The sequence below is a fragment of the Pinus tabuliformis genome, chromosome J, assembly GCF_031772625.1.
Source record: "Pinus tabuliformis cultivar Carrire ecotype Pingquan chromosome J, CPIR1, whole genome shotgun sequence".
Taxonomy (NCBI): Eukaryota; Viridiplantae; Streptophyta; class Pinopsida; order Pinales; family Pinaceae; genus Pinus; species Pinus tabuliformis.
In genome coordinates, this window is record NC_142295.1 from 1,384,291,823 (window position 1) to 1,384,317,673 (window position 25,851).

Genomic DNA, 25,851 nt, shown 5'->3' on the forward strand with positions numbered 1-25,851 from the left:
TACGTAATGTGTCACTTCATTAAACATTGTTTAATATTACTAGTAATATTACTATTAGAATATACATGTCCATTACAGAGCTCCATTTTGTCGGCTAGGATTTTTCTTACCCATTCATTGCTGTGGTTTTGGAGAGCTAGAGCACTGTACTAGCCTCGGGATGAGACTATGGTATCAACATGAATTTCATCTATATATATATATATATATATGAAGATTTCAGCTGTTCAAAACTGTATTATTGTTTGTTTGATTTATAGCTGTATTTATCTTTGCTTGATTTTCAGCTATATTTATCTTCATGGTTTGGTAATTTCCAGCACTCATATGTCTTGCTGATTTGACATGAGTTAAAGCTGAAATTCTTAAATGATCCATCATTAATCTTAAAGAAGATAGGGAAGACTTACTACTGTAAGTACAGCTATCATAAAGTAAATTTTAGATCAGTTTTATGAATGTTAAGATTGCCCTAGAGGGCTAAAACTTGTTGGCACACTTCAGTATCTTCTCTCTTACGCTGCCTTTTTTATTGGGTTTGGTAAGAGATGAAATATTGTTTGTTGTTGCTATGTTTTATTTATATTTCATAACAGCCCTAAGGCTGAAAATTCACAGGGTCAAGATCAGGGAAACCTCCAGGAAAAAGGTGAAATTTATGAAATTACATTAACTGCCCTAGTTCAGAAAATTTCTACAAAATCAGTATATTTATTCTAAAAACAATATGAATTAGTCCACATACTTACTTTATACATTAAAATATATCTATATATATATAGAAAACAACAAAGCTAAAGAACACATGTACAACCTGAGAAACTTCTTGCCATTTTTGCATTCTCCCAAAATAACGTAGAACCAAGTTTAGATCTTGCGTTTGCAATTTTTCACCAACCCTGCAAAAAATGAAAGGACCAGGTTGCTTGATTTCACATACAGTCATTTCATTTCACACTCAAACTTGGCATTCATATTGAAGACTTTTAAATATTAGAGCCAACTAAATTATACAACGCAAATCGTTACAAGATTATGATAATCCATTCAAATACATTGTCTCTAACCATATTATAAATATACTTGAGATCAATAAATGTGTTGTTGATAATGAAATAAACATACATGAGTTTCATTGTTGTTAATGTTTCATGGAGACTTTTTCCTATCATTCTAATTTTGAAGGCATAGTAATGAGCCCATTATTTATTTAGAAGGAAGCAATGTAAGGAGGTTCTCCAACTTGTTTATTTGTTATTTTATTTCTGCAATTACTTGCCATCTATCAATTTAAGTTGCATATTGGAAGTACATTTCAGCCATAAAATGGCACCTTCATATTAGCATCGATGAGTGGCATCACTAGCCCTACAAGACTAGTTTCCATAACACATTCCCAGCAAACATTTGAGGTTAAATGTATAAATTTAGTTCCTTTTTCCCTTGAGTGTGCAATCAAATGATGGAGGTATATCAAACTAGTATTTGTTGAAGAATTAACGGCACTAGTGTTTGTTAGGATTCTTCACTGCTTGATAACAGTTTGTGAAGCACTTTTACAATTATCTTAGCTTGATCTTCTTCTTATTATTAGTGTCTGTGTTTCATCAAACTGCTACCAAAAACATAAAGACAAGAACACAAATGTTGGCTCTCTGCCAAGGCCAAAACCTCTCTCTCTTAGAGAGGAAAACCCTTTGGTAAGTTTCTCTTATTGAAACTTCTTATTGATCACTGCCAAACACTAGACCCTTGACTAGGATGTCCTCCAAGCACAAGTCAAGTCCTCTCCTCTTTTATGCACTTTCTTTCCCAGCACATAGACTTCCTTCTTCCAGCACTTTGCTCCCCTGCACTTCATCCTCCTCCTTTGTTTCTAGTATAGAGATAAGCCTTCCTTGAGTGAGCCTTCTAGATGAGATGTTCCTCTTCTATCCTTTGCTCAAGTAGACTTCTTCTTTTGTTGACCAAACGAGATCCTTCTTGAGATATGGGTGTATGACTGTACTGCTGTTCTGCTGCCCTAGTTTTCTCACGTGTGGAGGGTACCCTTAGTGAATTAGGGTCCTTTCACCTTCGCTAGAGAGTGAGACTTCTTCGCTTGACTTGGGAGGCCTTGTAGGCCTAATATCTAGCCCAAACACCAACGAATCTTGCACTGAAATTTTACTGCTGTTATATCTGCAATCTGTCCTCCTTCTCCTCGCACATGTGACTGTTTCTAGCCCTAGAAACAGTCCCCTACACTTCGGCCTTCTTCCTCCTTTCTTCGCTTGTCTTGGAGACCCTTAGACTTGCCTTTTCCCTTCACTTTCTTGACTTCCACCTTCGCTGATTTCAAAGCTTGCGTTCTATGCATTATGAGGGAGTGGACAGCCTCTATATATAGAGGATTGTCACTCCTCTAGGCCGACATTCTGTCTTCAAGCCGACTTGACCCTATCTTCACTATTTTCTTCGTTTTGCTTCATTTGAATGATGTTGCTGCATGGAGAGGACTTGGAACTTTGCTTGGAGGTATCCTTTGAGCTTTATACTATTTTATACATAGTGTAACATGCCCTCAAAGGGTCTTACATAAATACATTGACTCTTGACTTCCTAGAAGCACTTAAACATGTGCTTGACCTAATTCAATGAGCAAGAAACTCATTGACAAATATCATAAAAATAATTTCTCTTTTCTTGAATAAATACAAAAGTCAAACTTACATTTATGAAGACTGAACCTAGTTACACTTCCTTCAACAGTACTTTCATCCAAAGAGGTTGAATGTGACGGACTAGCCCTTTCTACCATATAGCCTACCTCAAGGTAGTTGATTGTGAAAAAACTCATTCTTTTTTTATGCAACGTTTCATGACTCCATTAACCCATAGATTGATAGAGATAAGTCCCAAATCATCCCATTTTCTTTTTCTCTTCTCGTTCCTTTCCCTCATTTATCATATCCCCTTCCCCATTCCCATTTCCTTTCCCATACTACAACCTTTGTTTTGTTAATACTTACTCATAAAACTTCATCTTGAGTCTCCACTCAATAGCCTTCATAATCCTACCTTAGGGAAGATCCCATTCCGTTGGAGAAGAGCCAAACATAAGTGTGAGGAAAAGTTGTTGAGGACAAAAAGGTCAGCCTTCAAAAGTTACACAAAGCTACCACTTTGGTGCTTGGAACTTTACATTTTGTGGGTGCTAGATTTTGTGTAACAAAGGCCACTAAAGAGGAAATAAGAAAAATGATAAAAGGAGAAAAAGTGGATGACCTATCAAAAGAGGAATAACGCAGCTCCATGTAAACCTGAAGCAAAAAGGAAATCCAAAGGGCTCCTGTTAATAAGCAACCTATGCAGATAACTGGAGCCACCAGTGAACCTTCATCAAAAGGGCCTTCTATAGGTATAGCTTATGATTTGAATGTTGATTTGACCCAAGTCTCATCAAAGGTGAATGTGTTAGTTCCATTCCTTGAATTGGCAAAGATACTTTCCCAGATAGAAGAGCTGAAAAAGTTGCTTGGTTTTGATCAAATTAATCAAGATTCTCTAGTGTTATAGGGGACGAACCAGGAAAGGAGAAAGGGAAATCATAACCCCTTCCTTATCTATCACCTTGACAGTCAAGGGCCTTCTACAGGTATAGCTTAAGATTTGAATGTTGATTTGACCCATCTCATCAAAGGTGAATGTGTTAGTTCAATTCCTTGAATTGGCAAAGATACTTTCCCGGACACAAGAGCTGAAAAAGTTGCTTGGTTTTGTTAAAATTAATCAAGATTCTCTAGTGTTACAAGGGATGAACCAGGAAAGGAGAAAGGGAAACCATAACCCCTTCCTTATCTATCACCTTGACAGTCATTGATCAGTTGTTGCATAATTGCATGATAAATTTGGAGCATTAACCAAAGTGATGTCACTCAAGGTGATGAATCAGTTAGGCCTTGGGACTTGTTACCCACCACCTGTGTGTAGTGTATATAGGGGAAAAAATTTCTCCTAAATGGTCCTCATCCAACGGCCAGCAGCCACTTGCAACCACCAGACAGTGTAATATTCCAAATTAGCCATGGCTAATTGGAATATTCGATTTTGCTTATTTTTGCCTTCTATAGTTATTTAAGAATAAAAAGGTGAGGGTAAGGGGACATGACTCACTTTTAGAATAAAAGTCACTTCCTAGTAGCACAACATTGTGACTTAGAAGAGAGCCAAGGGGGCCAAAGGGGGACGCAAAGATGGAGCCCACGCAGACACTTGGAGGGACTGCGCAGAAGGAAAGAAACACGTGGCAAGAGAGGAATTACACTGGAGAAGGTGGGCCTTGGGATTGAGAGAGGCAAAGGCTATAAAGGAGAGAGGAGCTTCTTCATTTTAGCATTCGATTATGAGCATTTGAGCTAGTCACTTCGACTTGGAGCACGCTGGCTGTTTAGCCTATCTGCAGCACTGTTTAGTGCACTGAGTGTCTTCGTTCGGAGATCTCACCCTTAGCCCCGGGGGACTTCAAGTGCCTACTCGGGCAAGGTATTTTCAGCAGACTTTTGCAGTAGTTTTTATCTTTGGCATTTGGGTGGAGTTGAGCATTGGAGGACTGCGCAGTCTTGAGAGAGAGGGACGCAGTTCTTCTGGGGGCAGTTCCAGGTTGAGGATTTGTGGAGGAGTTGAGCTGGGATATTGAGCAAGGGATCAACTCTTGCATATTGGAGGAGTTTGGCAGAGTTTAAGCAATATTTTGGAGGATTCTACTCAGTGGCAGCGCAGGGCCTTGAGGGATTGTGTGATTCCCCAAGGGGGGTGATTTTCGAGGGTTGGCCATTTCAGAAAATCTTTCTGGGTTTTTCTGGGTTTTCTGAGGAGAGGTGGATTCCAGAGTTTCAGCATTTTCTGAGGAGGGGAACAACCCCAAATCCTCATTTGATTTCCAGCAGTAGTAGCAGCACGGCAGTTCTCTAGCATCATCCAAGCAATTCAGAGAGAGGCCATTCCTTTGCTATTCTGAGTGTATTTCTTCACTTGCCTGGTGCAAGTCGAGGTGCCATCCTTCTGATCACCTCCTGTACTCACTCCATTACTCAGTATAATAAAATGGCTTAGCATTTTTCTCAGCATTTCTCGAGTATCTGCTTATATTTCATGTTTGCATTATTATATGTTGCACCACTGTTATTTTTATCATTTTGAGTTTCCCGATTATTATATCATTTGTACGTATTTGGTTGGAGTTACTGAGGTTTTGGGGAATATCTCTGAAACGGGATATTACAGTGATATCAGAGCATAGATCTGGCTCAACCTGTGGAGCTAGCAATCTATGACACCAGGGGAAAACCCTACATCTGTTACAGAGTTAGGAGATACAGAGACACTAGGCGTACGTTGGAGAACACCTACGGAGAGGGAGACTGTGTTCCGGTGGTGGACACAGAACAAAAGAAGCCTAGGGTGGACGCAGAGCAGGAGGCTCCGATGGCAGATGAGGACGGGAAGAGATTTGCGGGCATGCTCCTCAAATCAATGCAGGATCTATCGAGGCAGATTGAGGTGATGGGGCAGAGATTCACGACAGTAGAGGCCAGACAGCGTGAGAGCCCACAGATTTTTCAGGGTGGTGAGGGATCAGGTGCATCCCATCATTTGCCAGAGCAGCGTGATACTGTGCAGCAGGTGGCCTCACATGCCCCTACACGCTCTAGCATGCCCACTTTCTTAGGAGCAGACACGAGGGCCGGAGCCCAGCAGGAGGTAGAGCCCGGTCATATGGGCGATTATTTTGTAGAGTACCAGGCCTATGGGCAGGAGTTCAGGGACGCTCTCTCATTCAGAGACTTTGTTCATCTCCAGCAGGATAGTAGACCCCGCGACCATCACAGAGGATACCAGCATTATCATGATGGGGACACTCACCGTGCAGCTAGTAGATTCCACTTGCCTACGTTTGATGGTTCATCAAGCAGTTCAGCAAAGTCTTGAGTAGAGAAGCTGGACATTTATTTCCAGCTTAACCAGATGTCGGAGATAGAGGCCATCAAGGTGGCAATGTTACATTTGGATGGTGAGGCCCAGGATTGGTGGTTTCATGGGATGGTTACACTCGGACACTCCACAATGACGACGCATGCCGAGTTCACCAGGAGATTGATAGAGAGATTTGATCGGAGGGATCCGGAGCAGCATTTTGTTGAGCTGACGAGGCTCAAACAGACAGGGAGCCCAGAGACCTACATTGCAGATTTCTTGAGGGTCTCAGTGATGGTGCCAGATCTATCCACGACACGGAGCATCTATATGTATGTTGAGGGGTTAGCAGAGCTACTTCGGGGTTTAGTCTGATCCACTAGACCAGACGCACTCCAAGACGCCATTAGCAGGACCCAGGACTTACAGGATGTCTTACCCAAGACCCGGACACCTTACCCCCAGAGACAGACTTTCCAGTCTAAGGGGAAGGATGTGAGGATTCCACCTTCAAAGGGGAATCCAGGACGAGCACAGATTGACGATGATGTCAGGAGGGAGCTGAAGAAGAAGCGGTTGTGCTTCACCTTTCAAGAGTCGTGGGCACCAGGACACAGATGTGCTGCTGGCAAAGCACATTTTATTGAGGTCTTCTCCGAGAGCAGCGGGGAAGAGGATGAGGAGGATGATGTAGAGGCAGGAGATAGTCATGTCGTGCAGGGTCCTTTGCCACCTCCACCACCAGCAGCAGGTGGTACATCTTTTGCACCTACTGGAGGGGCCCTTGCAGCATTGCGAGGAATTCCCAAGTATTTGACGCTACGCGTACGGGGGACAGTACGTAGCCAGCGAGTATCAATTTTGGTTGACAGTGGGGCAACCCACAACTTCATCGATGCACAGATGGTTGAGCGGAGAGGTATACAGACAAAGAGCTTCGATGGGTTTTCAGTTTTGGTCCTAGGAGATCAGACCATGATGTGTGCTCGTTATGTTCCAGAGCTATCAGTGACGATGGGCACCTACACATTGACTGACCACTTTTTCGTGGTCGATATTCCGGACACCAACATGATACTAGGTGTTCGGTGGCTCATCACTCTAGGGAAGGTCAAGACAGATTGGAAGACCCTAGAGATGGAGTGGGATGATGAGAAAACAGGGAGGCATGAGAAGATACGGGGACAGCACACATATCCGCCTCAGACTGTTTCGGCTCATTAGATGGAGGCAGTCTTCCGAAAGGGAGATGTAGAGTGGGCAGTGGAGCTGCATGCATTAGAGACAAGGACTACAGGGCAGACGGTACATCCGGAGATACAGTGCATCCTTAACAGGTATGCCATAGTGTTTGGGGAGATTCCACCGGGACAGCCACCGGACAGGGGGTTCGACCACACCATCGAGCTTGAGCAGGGCATACATGCAGTGATTACCACCCCCTATAGGCACCCCAAGGCCTATCGGGATGAGATTGAGCGGGCTATCCAGGAGTTACTGGCTCTTGCGCACATTCGATCGAGCACGAGTCCTTTCGCTTCTTCCGTGGTGTTGGTCAAGAAGAAGGACGACACATTGAGAATGTGCATTGACTACAGAGCCTTGAACAAGAAGACACTGAAGAACAAGTACCCCATACCCAGGATCGACGAGTTGATGGATGAGTTGAGAGGAGCACGGTTCTTCTCAAAGATTGATTTGAGATCTGGTTGTTGGAAATAATACTGACGGGGGGTGAATCAGTATTAGCAAATCAAACACTTTTTCATTTTCATACTCAGATATATATACACTACTTCAGTTAATGGAACCCGCGTGTACACGCATCTGTGTCAAATGCAACTAGCGTATATCCAGTAAACTTATGATTCAATTAATTCATCTTCAATGAGTGCATCAGAACATTATTAACCATATGAACAGTGAACAGGTGCAGTAAAACAGAACAGATCATCACACATAAGAAGCACACATGAACACCATGATGTAAGGTGGAAACCCAATGTGGGTGAAAACCACCTGCTGCAATTCGTCTCTATCTTCTTTTAATAAGAAACTTCTTTTTACAATATTTCTGTACTGGAGCAGTCTTATACCAGTACGCAGGCTTCTACCTGCAGAAGGCTACAACCTTCTCTCATTTTCCAGTTTCTACTGGAAGGGAGCTACAACCCCCTTAGCTCTTGTACTAGCTGATCCATTTACTAGTACGTATGCGCCAACCTACTGAAGGCTCCAACCTTCACTCGTTTTCCAGCTGCTACTGGAAGGCAGCTCCAACCCCCTGGCTCTTGCACTGGCCGATATGTTCACCAGTACGTAGGCGCCGGCTGTTGACCTAGGTTGTCATTGATGTCAATATGTCAATATTCTGGATACTAGAGGATGACATGAAGCCTAGGGGATGCAGAGCACATTCATGAAGAGACAGGAGCAAGGCCATCAGGAAAGCCAAGCCATAAGCAAAGAGGAGCTACCTAAGGAGGCATATCAAAGCACACTACAAGATATTAGAGCAAGAGAGGCCTTCACAGCAAGGAAAGCCATACCAGAGCAAGAGGAATGTTGCCTGTAATATATATGCCAAAGCAGGCATATCAGAGCAAGGAGGCATATCGGAGCCAAGAGGAGCAATATATAGAGGAGGAGCAGATGGAGATGAGAGGAGCAAACAGAGCCATCGGAGGAGCTCAAGAGGAGCAGATGGAGACAAGAGGAGCAGACAGAGCTACAAGAGGAGCCACACACATATATATATATAATATATATATATATAATATATATATATATATATATATATATATGCGAACAAAGTTAGAGGAGCTGCAAGAGGAGCTACAGGACGAGCGGAACTACAGGAGCAAACTAAGCGAGTAGAACAAAGCCAAAGAAGAGGAGCACACAGAGTTATCGAGGAGGAGACAGAGCCACAAAGGAAGTAGACAGAGCTATCGAGAGCAATGTATGCCACAATAGGGTTATATGAATGCAAACAAGCCTGAGGAGCCACAATGGAGACGAGAGGAGCACACAGGGTCATCAGAGGAACAATGCATGCAATTAACAACCATGGGAGCCATATATATATGCCAAAGTAGAACAGACATATATATGCATGCATTTAACAGCCTATCGGGAGCCATATATCCATGGGACGCAGCAATCACAGCTATCGGAGCAATAGTGCCAAAGGAATACTCTATCGGAGGAGTAGAGCTATCGCATATCGCATAGGTCAGAGTAAGGTTCATAAGCGGAGCAATATATATATATATATATATTATAAACAAAGTATAACGGAGGTGTACAAAGAGCGGAGGAGTATATATATAGAGAGGCAATATAATAACACGGACCCGTGGCTCCATTATAAACAGCCTAAATGTAATATCGCATCCGCTATGTCGTTGGTCTCAAAGGGCTGTCACTCCCGAAACCTCCGATTGCGATATACGGTTGTGGACCCGGCGGAAGCATTAAAACCAGTCTTATGATATATCGCATCCGTCAGTTCGGAGCGGGTATCGCAAGTGGTTTAGGCTTGCCACATTAAAAACGTCGATTGCGATAATAACACGGACCCGACGTGGGATTGTGTTATGGTTAAATCTTTTATCGCATCCGCCCATCGCCTCTCTGACTAGAAGGGCCGATTGCGATTACACACGGACCCAAAGGGGTTATCAACTGCTATTTAATTCAATATCGCATCCGATCCATCGGAGCAGTGGAGGATCGGCCATCGGCCATTGGCGAAGTCATGGTTGCGATATATAAAGGATCCCCGGGAGTCACGAATCGCCGATTGCGATTTAAGCGCGGACCCGATGCAAAAATAAATATGAGTGTGATATTTTCTTAAGTCCACCCTTTAGTGTTTGCCTGTGTTTTTATCATATTCCTGTGTAATTTGATATTTGACCTGCGCGGGGTTTGGAAGTAGAAATGCAATACAATAACGCTCCCGATAGTTCAGGAGGCCTGAACTAAAGTTCAAGAGGCTGATTCATGGCAATACAAATTGCCATTGGACGTGGCTGTCCGTTAAATGAAACAAAACTATGTGTATGCCCGACATCATTGCCAAACGAAGCGTTGTTACAGTTTTAAATAGGAAGATGTGTTCTTCGGTGGATCGTTTGGACCCAGCCATTGATTGAACGTGTCCTGTGAATATTGGAACGCTCGGATAGATAGAGGAAGCCATGGATTGGGAAGCCAAATTGTCAAGTGAGCATAGAAGATCAAGCGAGTCAGAGGAAACGATAGCAACTGAGGAGGAAGCCAAAGAGTCAGCATGTAAGAGGAAACGAATGGACAAAGACATGGAATGAATAAAATAGAAAAAACACAGCACTATGTGTGGCGGTTGGGATGGTGAAGAACCAGAGTGGGAGATAGCAAAAGCAGCAGCAATAAATGTTGTTGAAGGCTGTTGAACACTGTGGAAATAAGCTGGAGGAGACAGAGGCAGCGAGAGGATCCAACAGAACAGAAAGAGGGCAGCAAGGCTAACAAGACAACAGACAGTCGAAGGGGAGAATCAACCAGTTGAGATTATAAGCTTCAATAAGAAGTTCTTCTTTATGCAGAGCTTAGTTTAGCTAACAGTATACTGACTAAAGCTGCATGAAGACATTATCAGAAGTCATGAAGGGCACTGGACACTCTGTGTGGGCAGTATGAAGAATTGGGAAGACTACTTCAAGAGAAGATTGGTTGTCATTGATACTGTAGTTTGGAGACTACAGTGAAGCTGTAAATAGACAGAACTCAGCAGAGAAGAGTTCTGAGAGCAGAATTGAACAGGATTGGAGTCCTTGGGGCTGGTGCCTCAAAAGCAAGAAGGATAGGAGTCCTTGGGGTTGGTGCCTCGGAAGTAAGTAGGATTGGAGTCCTTGGGGTTGGTGCCTCAGAAGCAAGAAGGATTGGAGTCCTTGGGGTTGATGCCTCAGAAGCAGGAAGGATTGAAGTCCTTGGGAGTTGGTGCTCCTAAGTCCAAGATTGGTGTCTTGGCAAAATAGAGTTGGTGCTCTAGAGGTTGGAGCCTCACCAAAGTCCAAGTTGGAACTTGGCAACTGTTTGTGACCATCTATATATTGTATCTATTGTACTGCATAGTTTATATTAATAAAAGCATTTATTCTTGTTGTTCATCTTGTGTTCTGAATATATATGTTTTAACTGGTAAAACAATAGTGGGAAAAAGAAATATTGATTCACCCCCCCAGTATTTCCAACAATTGGTATCAGAGCAGGTTCCTTCATTCAAAACTTAACAGCTTGAAGGTTGACTCTTAGAACACAAATGGCGAGGTCAAGGAAGAAAGTCTCCAATCCTCCTAAGGATGTGTCTCCCTCTACTACTAAAATAGAAGACAATGAATTTGAGGAGGCTCCAAGGCTCAATGGGAACTTTAATATATGGGAAGCAAGAATGAGGAATTTCTTACAGACTCAAGGCTTTGAAATCTGGAAATTTGTGAGTGATGATAGCAGTATGGATGAGGAATCCAAGGAGTACAATGCAAAAGCAGTAAAGGCAATCTTGAATGGGCTACCTGATTCTGTAAAAAACAATCTAGGAAAATGTTCATTAGCAAAGGGTATATGGGACAAACTTCATGACCTTCACTCAAAAGGAGCATTGACCATCAGTCAAGAAGATAATGGAAATCTAGAAGGAAATCCAGAACCCATCATAGAAACTGAAAATGAGAATGATGACATCAAGGCTGAAGCAGACCAAGAAGATGAAGAGAATGAAAAAGACTTTGTAGAAGAACTCCTTGCTCAACTTATGACAGCCATGGAAGAGATTAACAATTTGAAAAAAGAAAATGAGGCACTTAAGTAGATAGCTCCAGTTGTTAACCAAGATCAAACAAGGAAGAAAGTTGACCTCGTCAAGCTTCAAGTACAAGAAAGGGATGAAGAGCTTGCCAAGCTTAAGAAGGAGTTTCATCAAAGCAAAAGAAAGCATCATGAAGAAGTGATATCCATGACAAATCAATTGAATAAAGCAAAGAAGCAGGAAAATACCTTGTCAAGTCAACTTGATCAAAGGCACAAGAGCGTGAACAAACTTGAAGAAGAAATTGGTCAGTACAAGGTAGAGGTCTCCTCCCTTAAGTCTCAATTACAAGAAGCCAGGAAACAGGCACAAGGAGTTGAGAAGAGAATGGAGAGCAGTCAAGCAAAGAATGAAGAAATCTTCAAAATGAAGTCAGATATCATCTCCCTTAAAATAGTAGCAGCTGAAGCTACTCGTAGCAAGGAAGAAATTGAGGAACAACTTGCAAAGAAGAATAGTGAGTGTGAAGGATTGGAAGAAGAGATTGTCCTCCTCAGGAAAAAGGTTGAAGGGATGAACAAAATCTTGAAGAGCTCTCAGGCTTTGGATGACATGCTCAGCTATCATAGAAGTCCATCTGATAAATCAGGTCTCGGATATGTAGGAGAATCCTCAAACAAGAATGAAAATGCTTCAAACAAAAGAGATATAAAGAAGACAGAAAGAAATGGTGATGCTCCCAGCTCCAGCAAAGGCAAGGAGAAAAATCAAGGCTACAATAGAAGAAATCCTGCTCCAAGAAGAAAACCAGCTCCAAGAAGAAATGTAGATGATATCAAAGATACAAGAGGCAATGGTTATCATCAAAGGATCTCAAGGCAGAAAGGCTTCAGAAGTACATCAAGGAAACCTCCACCTCCCAGGTACCAAAGTTCATTTTTTGGTTATTGTTATTCTTGTTCAAACTTTGGTCACATGGCAAAAGACTGTAAGGCATATCCATTCCATAGAGATAGATGTTATAGTCTCCGACAACCTCCAAGAAACAACTTTGCAGAAAAAAATCATGAATTCTTATTCATGAACAATGTAGAATGCTTCAAGTGTCATAACATCGGTCATATGGCACACGATTGTAACTTAACATGGGCTCTTACACAAGCTAGAACCATGCAAAAGAAGAAAGTTACACAAGTATGGAGAAGGAAGGAAATACAGTCCGAAAGTCCCTTGAGCTCTCTAGCCAATCTAAGCATTTTATGAGAAGACTCTGCCAAAAGGAGATGATGCATACAGTTAGGGGGAGCCTGTAATTCTTGATCATTATTGCTGAAGCTATTAGTGAAAGGGTCCCTATGAAATCCTTATTGAGCTATATTAACAATCATTTTTTGATGAAGATCATTTCTCAGGAATACTCCATTGAAGAACATGATTCTGTAATTGGAGAAATAATTATGGTGTTGATATTACAGATGCTGAATGTATTACCTCAGGAATTAAATGTGAGAACAGATAAATTCTGGACACTGATAGAGGCAGTCTTCAAACAAACAGATACATCTGGAATGGAGTTTGAAGTAAGAGCAACTAGCAGCATATAACACACTGAAGCATTGTAAAAGGATGCAGATCAGCAATTGTATTTAGAAGGCAGTCACAGATTGGATATTTGAATCTGCAGAGATATGTACAAGAACGCAAGGAAAAGATGGCTCATAGGAAGGAGAATGTTGTGCAGTCAAGCATAACTTAAGCTGATACAGATCACTTAAGGAGTATAGCAACAGCAAGGCACAACCCCTCACATTTTTGTCCAAATGCAATGATGATTGAATACTAGATGGCAGTAACTTAAGGGGAAGCACAAAGACACAAATAAACTCAGATCTGAAGAAAGACAATCTCAGTAGCAGTCTCTCTCTTGATTCGAACTATGAAGGTCTCTCAATTCTGCCTATGGAGACATCAATATGGATTGAGCATGAAAGCCTGGACTTGGACACTTGTGTATGACCATTTGCAATCTGAATGAAAGCATTAAAGTAGAGCATCCTTAAGCATTGTTGAAGCCATGATAAAGCAGTTCTGAGACATGAAGATGATAAAGAATCAATCCTTCTATCTTGAAGAAGAAGAGCACTATGACAGGGGGAGTCACAGACCCATGAAGATCTACCATTCATGAAGAACAGAAGCAGTTTGATAGGGGGAGTCCCAGAGCACTCCTTTGCCATTGATGTCAAACGGGGAGAGAAGAAGAATATTGCCATCAATAACAAAGGGGGAGATTGTTGACCTAGGTTGTCATTGATGTCAACATGGCAATATTCTGAATACTAGAGGATGACATGAAGCCTAGGGGATGCAGAGCACATTCATGAAGAGACAAGAGCAAGGCCATCAGGAAAGCCAAGCCATAAGCAAAGAGGAGCTACCTAAGGAGGCATATCAAAGCACACTACAAGATATTAGAGCAAGAGAGGCATTCACAGCAAGGAAAGCCATACCAGAGCAAGAGGAACGTTGCCTGTAATATATATGCCAAAACAGGCATATCAGAGCAAGGAGGCATATCGGAGCCAAAGAAGAGGAGCAAATGGAGCAGACAGACTTATCGGACCGAGAGGAGCCAAGAGGAGCCAAGAGGAGCAATATATAGAGGAGGAGCAGATGGAGATGAGAGGAGCAAACAGAGCCATCGGAGGAGCTCAAGAGGAGCAGATGGAGACAAGAGGAGCAGACAGAGCTACAAGAGGAGCCACACACATATATATATATAATATATATATATATGCGAACAGAGTTAGAGGAGCTGCAAGAGGAGCTACAATACGAGCCATATATATATATATATATATATATATATATGCGGAAACAGAATTAGCGGAACTACAGGAGCAAACTAAGCGAGTAGAACAGAGCCAAAGAAGAGGAGCACACAGAGTTATCGAGGAGGAGATAGACCACAGAGGAAGTAGACAGAGCTATCGAGAGCAATGTATGCCACAATAGGGTTATATGCATGCAAACAAGCCTAAGGAGCCACAACGGAGACGAGAGGAGCACACAGGGTCATCAGAGGAACAATGCATGCAATTAACAGCCATGGGAGCCATATATATATGCCAAAGTAGAACAGACATATATATGCATGCATTTAACAGCCTATCGGGAGCCATATATCCATAGGACGCAGCAATCACAGCTATCGGAGCAATAGTGCCAAAGGAATATTCAATCGGAGGAGTAGAGCTATCGCATATCTCATAGGGCAGAGTAAGGTTCATAAGCGGAGCAATATATATATATATATATATATATATATTATAAAAAAAGTATAACAGAGGCATACAAAGAGCGGAGGAGTATATATATAAAGAGGTGATATAATAACATGGACTCGCGGCTCCATTATAAACTGCCTAAATGTAATATCGCATCCGCTATGTCGCTGGTCTCAAAGGGCTGTCACTCCCGAAACCTCCGATTGCGATATACGGTTGTGGACCCGATGAAGGCATTAAAACCAGCCTTATGATATATCGCATCCGTCAGTTCGGAGCGGGTATCGCAAGTGGTTTAGGCCTGCCACATTAAAAACGTCGATTGCGATAATAACACGGACCCGACGTGGGATTGTGTTATGGTTAAATGTTTTATCGCATCTGCCCATCGCCTGTCTGACTAGAAGGGCCGATTGCGATTACACACGGACCCGAAGGGGTTATCAACTGCTGTTTAATTCAATATCGCATCCGATCCATTGGAGCAGTGGAGGATCGGCCATCGGCCATCGGCGAAGTCATGGTTGCAATATATAAAGGATCCCCGGGAGTCACGAATCGCCGATTGCGATTTAAGCGCGGACCCGATGCAAAAATAAATATGAGTGTGATATTTTCTGAAGTCCACCCTTTAGTGTTTGCCTGTGTTTTTATCATATTCCTGTGTAATTTGATATTTGACCTGCGCGGGGTTTGGAAGTAGAAATGCAATACAATAACGCTCTCGATAGTTCAGGAGGCCTGAACTAAAGTTCAAGAGGCTGATTCATGGCGATACAAATTGCCATTGGACGTGGCTGTCCGTTAAATGAAACAAAACTCTGTGTATGCCCGACATCATTGCCAAACGGAGCGCTGTTACAGTTTTAACTAGGAAGATGTGTTCTTCGGTGGATCGTTTGGACCCAGCCATTGATTGAACGTGTCCTATGAATATTGGAACGCTCGGATAGATAGAGGAAGCCATGGATTGGGAAGCCAAAGTGTCAAGTGAGCATAGAAGATCAAGCGAGTCAGAGGAAACGATAGCAACTGAGGAGGAAGCCAAAGAGTCAGCATGTAAGAGGAAACGAATGGACAGAGACATGGAATGAATAAAATAGCAAAAACACAGGACTGTGTGTGGCGGTTGGGATGGTGAAGAACCAGAGTGTGAGATAGCAGAAGCAGCAGCAGTAAATGTTGTTGAAGGTTGTTGAACACTGTGGAAATAAGCTGGAGGAGACAGAGGCAGCGAGAGGATCCAACAGAACAGAAAGAGGGCAGCAGGGCTAACAAGACAACAGACAGTCGAAGGGGAGAAGCAACCAGTTGAGATTATAAGCTTCAATAAGAAGTTGTTCTTTATGCAGAGCTTAGTTTAGCTAACAGTAGACTGACTAAAGCTGCATGAAGACATTATCAGAAGTCATGAAGGGTACTGGACACTCTGTGTGGGCAGTATGAAGAATTGGGAAGACTACTTCAAGAGAAGATTGGTTGTCATTGATACTGTAGTTTGGAGACTACAGTGAAGCTGTAAATAGACAGAACTCAGTAGAGAAGAGTTCTGAGAGCAGAATTGAACAGGATTGGAGTCCTTGGGGCTGGTGCCTCAAAAGCAAGAAGGATAGGAGTCCTTGGGGTTGGTGCCTCAGAAGTAAGTAGGATTGGAGTCCTTGGGGTTGGTGCCTCAGAAGCAAGAAGGATTGGAGTCCTTGGGGTTGATGCCTCAGAAGCAGGAAGGATTGAAGTCCTTGGGAGTTGGTGCTCCTAAGTCCAAGATTGGTGTCTTGGCAAAATAGAGTTGGTGCTCTGGAGGTTGGAGCCTCACCAAAGTCCAAGTTGGAACTTGGCAACTGTTTGTGACCATCTATATATTGTATCTATTGTACTGCATAGTTTATATTAATAAAAGCATTTATTCTTGTTGTTCATCTTGTGTTCTGAATATATATGTTTTAACTAGTAAAACAATAGTGGGGGTTTTGGGGACTCTCTTAATGTTATAAATTGGATCAATGGTTTAGCTGCTTGCCAAAATCAAATTTTAATGACAATTGTTGAAGAGATTTTATATCTGAAGACTCTCTTTAACAGGTTTTCATTATGTCATATCTACAGGGAAAGGAACGAAGAAGCCGATCAGTTATCTAAGGCAGGTTTACAACAGGATCCGGACAGCTGGGCGATAGAAGAGATATACCAAGGGCAGTCTTTCAGATCAGACCAGCCTCCTTATGATCAGTAGCATTAACAACAAATTTTATGATCCGCCCCTTTTTTGTTGGCTCTTTATCAGCTTTCTCTTTATATGCTGTTTTAATATTTTGTATATATTTCTCCTTAGCTGTTCTCTTCTTTTCGGCTGTTCGATCACGGCCTTCAAACTTCTCAAATTTTTTTGATCATACACAGTGCAGGTGGACACTATTTTTTTGTCTGTTATGGAGTTGTTTTCCATTAAGGAGACTCCAGATAACTTTAGTTCTATCGTTTATAATGGTTTTTCATCCTCCTCTTGGGAGGAAGACTCTCTCAGGCTACAAACAGCAAAAAAGCTCCCTGCGGGTTGAGCTGTGAATGCTTCATTAAGCCCTACGTGGCTTAAGAACAACTGGATCCAAACTTTTATTCTACTAATAAAAAGTTGCTTTTTTCCCCGGAAAAAAAAACAATAGTGGGAAAAAGAAATACTGATTCACCCCCCCTCTCAGTATTTCCAACACCGGCCTACTGAAGGCTACGATCTTTCTTCCTCCAAGGACCACGTTTCATAAATTTTCATACTAGATACTCCTAAAGCACAACACCATGATCTGAAGGCCACGTTTCATCCAATTTTCATACTGGACCCATCAACAACATTGAAGCACAAAATCAATCACCACTGCAAAACACCCATCAACTACACCTGCATCACCTATCTCTAAATCATCCAATACTGACACACTGAAACCCTGTCGACAACACAGTCACCAAAACACAGAATAGACAACAGAACTCTGCAACAATAACCAGATCCAACTATAACTTCAAATATCATATCTCATAATGTATACGCTACTACGATGAACCAAACTGGCGTACATACGCGCTTTTACCAAAGCCAACCCGTGTACAGATCTGCAAATATTTACTCATAACATTGCAGCTTTTCCAGACATCAGTCATACCTGGATCATAACATTCATACAATAAAACATGCGTCAATAATTCCGATCTAGTCTATCCATGAGCAAACCATATAATGATAATACATTCCAAACCTCATGATCCCGATCCATCATCCATCATCAACCGGATAGGTGCATCCTTGATTCAGATCAAGCTAAGCATCACAAACCCATAACCAGTATACTAGATCTCACACTTCATCAGATATTCAATCCTTTTCACCCTTGCTCCTCTTGGCCTAATGATCTTCTCCTTATATAGGTTTAGGCCTCTCTCAATACCATGGTCCAAAACCATGTAGAACCAATACCTTAGACCCAATACCTGGGGTCAACACTTCGGACCAAATATCATGGACCAATACCAAAATACCATGGACCAAATACCACGGACCAAAACTTAGTTTTCCAATATGTACGCGCCTTTCATTCTATGAACCTGTGTGTGTACGTATACGCGCCTTTTGTTCTGCTAGCCCGCGTGTATACGCACTTTCATCAAGGTTAACCTGCGTATACCTTTCTCTTGACCTGCTGCACTATGATCTGTTATCTGAGTGAGTTGTCATCAAGGACAACACTTGTATCATACCTCTGAGTGAGTTGCCATCAAGGACAACCACCTGTATCATAATGCCAACACTGGGTACCATCAGATCCGCGTGAGGGAGCAAGACATTCCCAAGACCGCCTTCAGGTGTCACTATGGGCACTTTGAGTTCTTGGTGATGCTCTTTGGGCGAACCAATGCCCTCGCCACATTTCAGTCCTGCATGAATCACATCTTCCGCAGTCACTTGAGGAAGTTTGGGTTGGTATTCTTTGATGACATTCTCATTTACAGCAGGACTTGGGAGGAGCATCTCCAACACATTGAGACAGTGTTGTGTATCTTGCAGGAGCAGCAGTTCTATGCCAAACACTCCAAGTGTGAGTTTGGGTTGACGGAGATGTTGTATTTGGGACACATCATAGGGGTGGACGGAGTGAGAGTCCACGAGGAGAAGATCAAGGCCATTAGAGAGTGGTTGGAGCCGAGAAATGTGACAGAACTCCGGGGGTTCATTGTCATTTGTACTTACTACAGGAAGTTCGTCAAGGGTTTCTCACAGCTTGCTGCACCCCTGACAGATTTGACGAGGAAGGGGGCTTTCAGTTGGTCGGATACAGCGCAGCAAGCCTTTGACAGGCTCAAGGAGGTTATGAGCAGCTGCCCAGTGCTTGCATTGCCAGATTTCACGCAGCCATTTGTTTTGGAGTGTGACGCGTTGGGAGAGGGGATCGGCGCAATATTGATGCGGGGAGGTCACCCTATAGCCTATGAGAGTCGGAAGCTCCTTCCGCACGAGAGGTTGTATTATATATACGACAAGGAGATGCTGGCCATCATGCATGCATTGGCCAAGTTCCAACAGTATTTAGTGGGTAATAGGTTTAGGGTGAGGACTGATCACAACAACCTCAGATTCTTTTTGGAGCAGAAGCAGCTACACGAGAGGCAGCAGAAGTGGATCAGCAAGATCCAAGCATATGACTTTGGCATTGAGTATGTCAAGGGTAAGAACAACATGGTATAGCAGATGCTCTTTCACGTAGACCAACCACGTTGTCTCTTATGAGCTTGGACACAGACTGGAGGGTTCGACTCTTAGTAGAGTACTCCAAGGACAGGTTTGCATGTGAGGTTTTGGATGGGCAGGTGGCAAATGACAGGTACAGGGTGGTCGATGAGATCATCTACTACAGGGATCGGATCTTCTTGACTAGGGGATCTCAGCTCAAGAAGAAGATACTCCAGGCATCACATGATTCACCATTGGTCGGCCATCAAGGGTTTACCAAAACCTACAAGGCCATCAGAGAGAGGTTCTCATGGAAGGGCCTCAAGGAGGACGTACTCCAACATATCCGGGAGTGCGACGTTTGCCAGAGGAACAAGGGGGAGATGAGCCATCCCGCGGGTTTATTGCAGCCTCTTCCCATTCCGGAGGGGAAATGGGAGAGTATTTCAATGGACTTCATCACAGGGTTGCCCATGGTACAGGGCAAGGATTGTATCTTTGTCGTCGTTGACCGGCTGACGAAGTACGCACATTTCTTTGCCATATCCGCACACTACACAGCAGCACAGGTGGCCGAGCTGTTCTTCAGAGAGGTCTTCAGGCTACATGGTCTTCCTAAGACCATCGTCAGTGACAGGGACAGTCGTTTCATGGGTGGGTTTTGGCAGGAGCTTTTTCGGCTAGTGGGGACGGAGTTGACACCGAGCACCAGTTATCACCCACAGACAGACGGACAGATAGAGATAGTTAACAAGTGGTTGGAGGGCTACTTGCGTAACTATGTCAGTGGGCAGCAGAGAGCATGGCTGAAGTGGCTGCATCTAGGGGAGTACTGCTACAACACTACACATCACATGTCCATTGGTATGTCACCATTCTATGCTTTGTATGGGTATCATCCTTTATCTTTTGTTGACATGATGTTTGGTGATAGCAAGGCTCCGAGAGCCAAGATTTGGATCCAAGAGAGCCTGGATATCCTCCGAGCTCTCAATGATAACATGGCTACAGCGCAGAACCAGCAGAAGCTGTATGCTGACAGGGGTCGAGTGGAGAGACAGTGTGAGGTAGGGGACATGCTCTACCTACGATTACAGCCATACTGACAGTCGTCACTGAAGCAGAAGGGGGCTGAGAAGCTCAAGCCCCACTTTTATGGGCCATACAGAGTGATACGCAGGATTGGACAGGTTGCATATGAGTTGGAGCTGCCCAAGGCAGCAAGATTCATAACGTTTTTCATGTATCATGCCTGAAGAAGGCATTGGAGCAGCAGGTGACAGTGACAGATGAGCTACCACCCATGGATGATGAGGAGCATTTGGTGTTGCAGCCAAAGGCTATTATTGTTACCGGAGAGAGGCGGCTGCGGAGCAGGACGGTCCGGGAATTCTTGGTGAGGTGGAAGAATTTGCCGGATGAGGATGCCACTTCGGAGAATGAGAAAATCTTGCAGCATCCATCACTTCAGTTGCTTGAGGACAAGCAACATTTTGCCGGGGGAGACTGTAATATTCCTAATTAGCCATGGCTAATTGGAATATTCGATTTTGCTTATTTTTGCCTTCTATAGTTATTTATGAATAAAAAAGGTGAGGGTAAGGGGACATGACTCACTTTTAGAATAAAAGTCACTTCCTAGTAGCACAACATTGTGACTTAGAGGAGAGCCAAGGGGGCCAAAGGGGGACGCAGAGATGGAACCCACGCAGACACTTGGAGGGACTGCGCAGAAGGAAAGAAACATGTGGCAAGAGAGGAATTACGCTGGAGAAGGTGGGCCTTGGGATTGAGAGAGGCAAAGGCTATAAAGGAGAGAGGAGCTTCTTCATTTTGGCATTCGATTATAATCATTTGAGCTAGTCACTTTGACTTGGAGCACACTGGCTGTTTAGCCTGTCTATAGCACTGTTTAGTGCACTGAGTGTCTCCGTTCGGAGATCTCACCCTTAGCCTCGGGGGACTTCGAGTGCCTACTCGGGCAAGGTATTTTTAGCAATCTTTTGCAGTATTTTTGATCTTTGGCATTTGGGTGGCGCTGAGCATTGGAAGACTGCGCAGTCTTGAGAGAGGGGCGCAGTTCTTCTGGGAGCAGTTCGGGGTTGAGGATTTGTGGAGGAGTTGAGCTAGGATATTGAGCAAGGGATCAACTCTTGCATATTGGAGGAGTTTGGCAGAGTTTCAGACAGTATTTTGGAGGATTCTACTCGGTGGCAGCGCAAGGCCTTGAGGGATTGCGTGATTCCCCAAGGGGGGCGATTTTCGGAGATCGGCCATTTCAGAAAAGTTTTCTGGGTTGTTCTAGGTTTTCTAAGGAGAGGTGGATACCAGAGTTTCAGCATTTTCTGAGGAGGGGAACAGCCCCAAATCCTCATTTGATTTCCAGCAATAGAGCAGCACGACAGTTCTCCAGCAGCATCCATGCAGTTCAGAGAGAGGCCATTCCTTTGCTATTCTGAGTGTATTTCTTCACTTGCCTAGTGCAAGCCGAGGTGCCATCCTTCTGATCACCTCCTATACTCACTCCATTACTCAGTATGATAAAATGGCTTAGCATTTCTATCTGCATTTCTCGAGTATCTACTTATATTTCATGTTTGCATTATTATATGTTGCACCATTGTTATTTTTATCATCTTGAGTTTCCCGGTTATTATATCATTTGTACGTATTTGGTTGGAGTTACTGGGGTTTTGGGGAGTATCTCTGAAACGGAATATTACAGATAGCTTGATGTGCCATTTTCTCTACCACCTAAGCCAACCATGTGATCCCTCGCCCATCTATCATAAATGTATATTTGAAGGTGAGCCTTCTGACCCTAAAGGTATGACTTTTCATTGGTTTAATTGAGTAATTTGTTTACTTTTCATGGATACTTTGGATTAGTGGGGGGATTTGGCGAAAAGAGTGGGCTAGGTCTGTGCTCTTGTCTCCCATGCCTGGTTTAGTGTTTAGCCTTGTATCCTAGTCTCGTGGGATCTCCTTTCCTGACCTCTAGCTCAGTGTTGCACGAAACATCCCCCCCCAGGATCCAAACCAGGATCCGCGACCCGTACGGATCCGTGGGGGATCCGCCATCGGATCTGCGGTTCGGAATTTCGGAACCGCGGATCGGGCCAGTGAAGACGGTTCCTAGAAATTTGGAAACGTGCCAGCCCGATCAGCGATTCCGGATTTCCTAACCGCAGATCCGACAAAGGATCCTTCCTCGGATCCATGGCAGATCAAGCACAGATCCCAAGTAGATCCGAAGGGAGACAGGCGGTTCCATAGGGTTTCATAGGGTTCTAAATATTTTATTTTATTTTTTCTTTGACTTAAGTTGGGTTGGGGCTTCTCAAACACTCCCAAGGTGCTCCCTTGATGCTCCTTAGATGCTTCCTAGATGCACCCTCATGGTAATGTTAAATTCTTAAAATAAAAGGATGAAAATGAAAAATAAAGGAGAATGTTTTCATCATTTTACTTAAATTTTTAACATTACCATGAAATGACTCGGGATGTTTGAGAGTGGTTCCAGCCTCATTGGACTTCATATGGAGAAAATAGAATTTCATATCCTATTAAAAATTCAGCAGACTTAACAGTTTTCAGGAATTCAGGATCAATGGGATTGTGGCATTTCATTAGATTATATCATGTATGAAGGTATGTGATTAGCATTTAATCAAAAGCACCAAGCCCTATATGTACCCTAGTGTTGGTGGTGTTAATTGTTGAACTCCTTTGTCATGCCCTTAGCAAAAAATTACCTTTCAATCTAGTCAAAATCATTGATCAAGCATGTTAAGCTTTTTCTACCATATTTTAAGGCTTGGATTAGGTAGTTTGATCAAAATTGGGCAATGTTGACTAATATCCCTAGACAATCGAGGTAGAGGCAAAGGCTAGACAAGAGGAGAAGAATCTAGATTCTAGATGGTTGATGCTCGAATAATTAATCATTAATGTACAATGGATGCCATATCTATCTTGATTTATGTAAAAATATGCATGCTTCCATATCTTCTACAACTAATTTGGTATTTTGGATGTTTTTTTAATATAAATGCAAAAAAATATAAAAAAATATTATATATATAGTAGACGCTTCTGAGACGCTTTGCTTCCTAGAATTTTGGAAAATGACGCTTCCGCATCCCCGCTTCCAAAAAACGTCCCCGCTTCGTGCAACATTGCTCTAGCTTTAGTGTTGGCACTATATGAGAAATCTCGATTTTGGTTGCATGGTCCCGCTTCCCGACACTACATACATCGCCCCTTTCCACTTATTTTGACCCCATCCATCATTTTTCCCATCTAGGTCAACATGTGTCCATTGGATCCACATAGGGTTAGCCTCCCACTCCCCTTGTCCACACCTTGGGTCAGGCCTGAAACAATGCCCAGGAGGTTGATGCAGCTAAAGAAAAGAAAAAGCATAGTTTGGCCACTCTCAACAAGGAATGTACCACAAAATGCAAAATATGGTTGAGACGTACAAATTTAGCATGTAGGCAAAAGCCAAACATGAGTTCTACCCCTTTATCCATGGCCATCACCCTGGTTCCTATGAGCCTTAGATGAGCCCCCTCCATCATTAAGGAACCCTTGATTGTCCCAACCCCTGGTGGTCGATGAACCATTCCACCTTAAGGGTGTATCCATTGCTATATACTACACATCATGCTCTCATCCCCTAGAGCCCTGAGCGGTTATGAAAAAAACCAATCAAAGGCAAAAGGCATATGAAGAAGGGTGGAAAAACAAAGGCTAGAGTAACTCATGTACCATGATTTGCTCCCTCCTACACTCATATACCTAGATGTGGGCTTGCCTTATTATAGCTACCCTTGTACCATAACATGTGATCTGGGTGATTCCCCTGATCCCTAATCTGTTCCATCACTATATCACTTGCCACCTTCCACTTGATAGATGTACCATGGACATGTCACCCCCTTTAAAGGTTGAAACCACCTAATAGGGCCCTTGGTTAAACCCCTTATTGAACTTGGAGACACTTGTACATGCCAAAGCCCACTATGGAAGCGCATGACACCATGAAGTGCCCTATTGATTCCATAATTTAGAAACTCTTTTACTTGATTATTCTAATGATTTGTTGTATTGGAAGGCAAGGGGATGCATTGGATCTTATGCAGGATTGCAAGTGGGTCTCCATTTAGGGCTTGGTCTCCCTATATGGGGTTTACTTGATTATTCTAATGATTTGTTGCATTGGAGGGCAAGGGGACGCATTGGATCTTATGCAGGATTGCAGGTGGGTCTCCATTTGGGGCTTGGTCTCCCTATACGAGGTCCTAGCCCTCAAGAGGGCCACATGGGCACTTGTAGGGTGAGCATTGAGACCCTAGGCCTCCACCATAGTAGTGATTACTTCATGGATCCCCGGCATTGCTCATGTTCCACCTTTGGATGAGGATGATGCGCCTGGTTCATTATGCCCAACCGGCTCGACACTTGCACCATACACTTGGCAAATGTTCCAGGTTCCCGAGGATGTCTCCCGCTGTAGAGGGAGGGCTTATCCCATCATCCTAGCTCTTACAGATGGTCTACAGGCATTTTCGATCCACTTGGAAACCCATGAGGATGTCCATGTCCCCCCACACCCACTTGGGAAGCACCACAAGAAAACAAGGGGCCAAACCCCTTGTCCATTGTGATGGGAGTCCAGTTTCACATGATGGCACCATTTGGACTTCATTAGGCCTCCTCAAAGGCCCAAAGACTTACTATGTTAATCAGTTTGCCCTCTTGAGAGGCTTGTCTTTACATTATTGAGTTATTTGTTGGGCTTGTCATCAATTAGGCCCAATGTTGCAGGAAGCGCCCCCCCCCGGATCCTAGGCCCGAAGCGCGCCCCGTACGGAAGCGCCCCCGGAAGCGCGCTTCCGAAATTTTTAGACGCTTCCTGGAAATTTGGAAGCGCTGGCGCTTCCGAAGCGCGCTTCGTACGGCGCTTCCCAGACGCTTCCCAGACGCTTCCAGAAAAGCTTCCGGAAAAGCATTTAGAAAATCGTTTTTTTTTCAATTTTTTTTTAAATTTTAGGTGAGTTTGCTTGTTGGGGGTGGGTCCACCTTGGGTTAGG

General features: G+C 43.4%; 1 protein-coding gene across 4 annotated transcripts in view; it reads right to left on the bottom strand.

Moving 5' to 3' along the window:
- The window catches only part of LOC149232516 (pentatricopeptide repeat-containing protein At1g10910, chloroplastic-like), a 386,506-nt gene that overhangs the window by 280,251 nt on the left and 80,404 nt on the right, over positions 1-25,851 (bottom strand). For all 4 annotated transcript variants that reach the window (XM_089379433.1, XM_089379434.1, XM_089379431.1 and 1 more), the window contains exon 2: positions 815-899. In XM_089379433.1, coding sequence (XP_089235559.1) covers positions 815-899 — 85 coding nt within the window. The remainder of the gene's footprint in view (positions 1-814; positions 900-25,851) is intronic.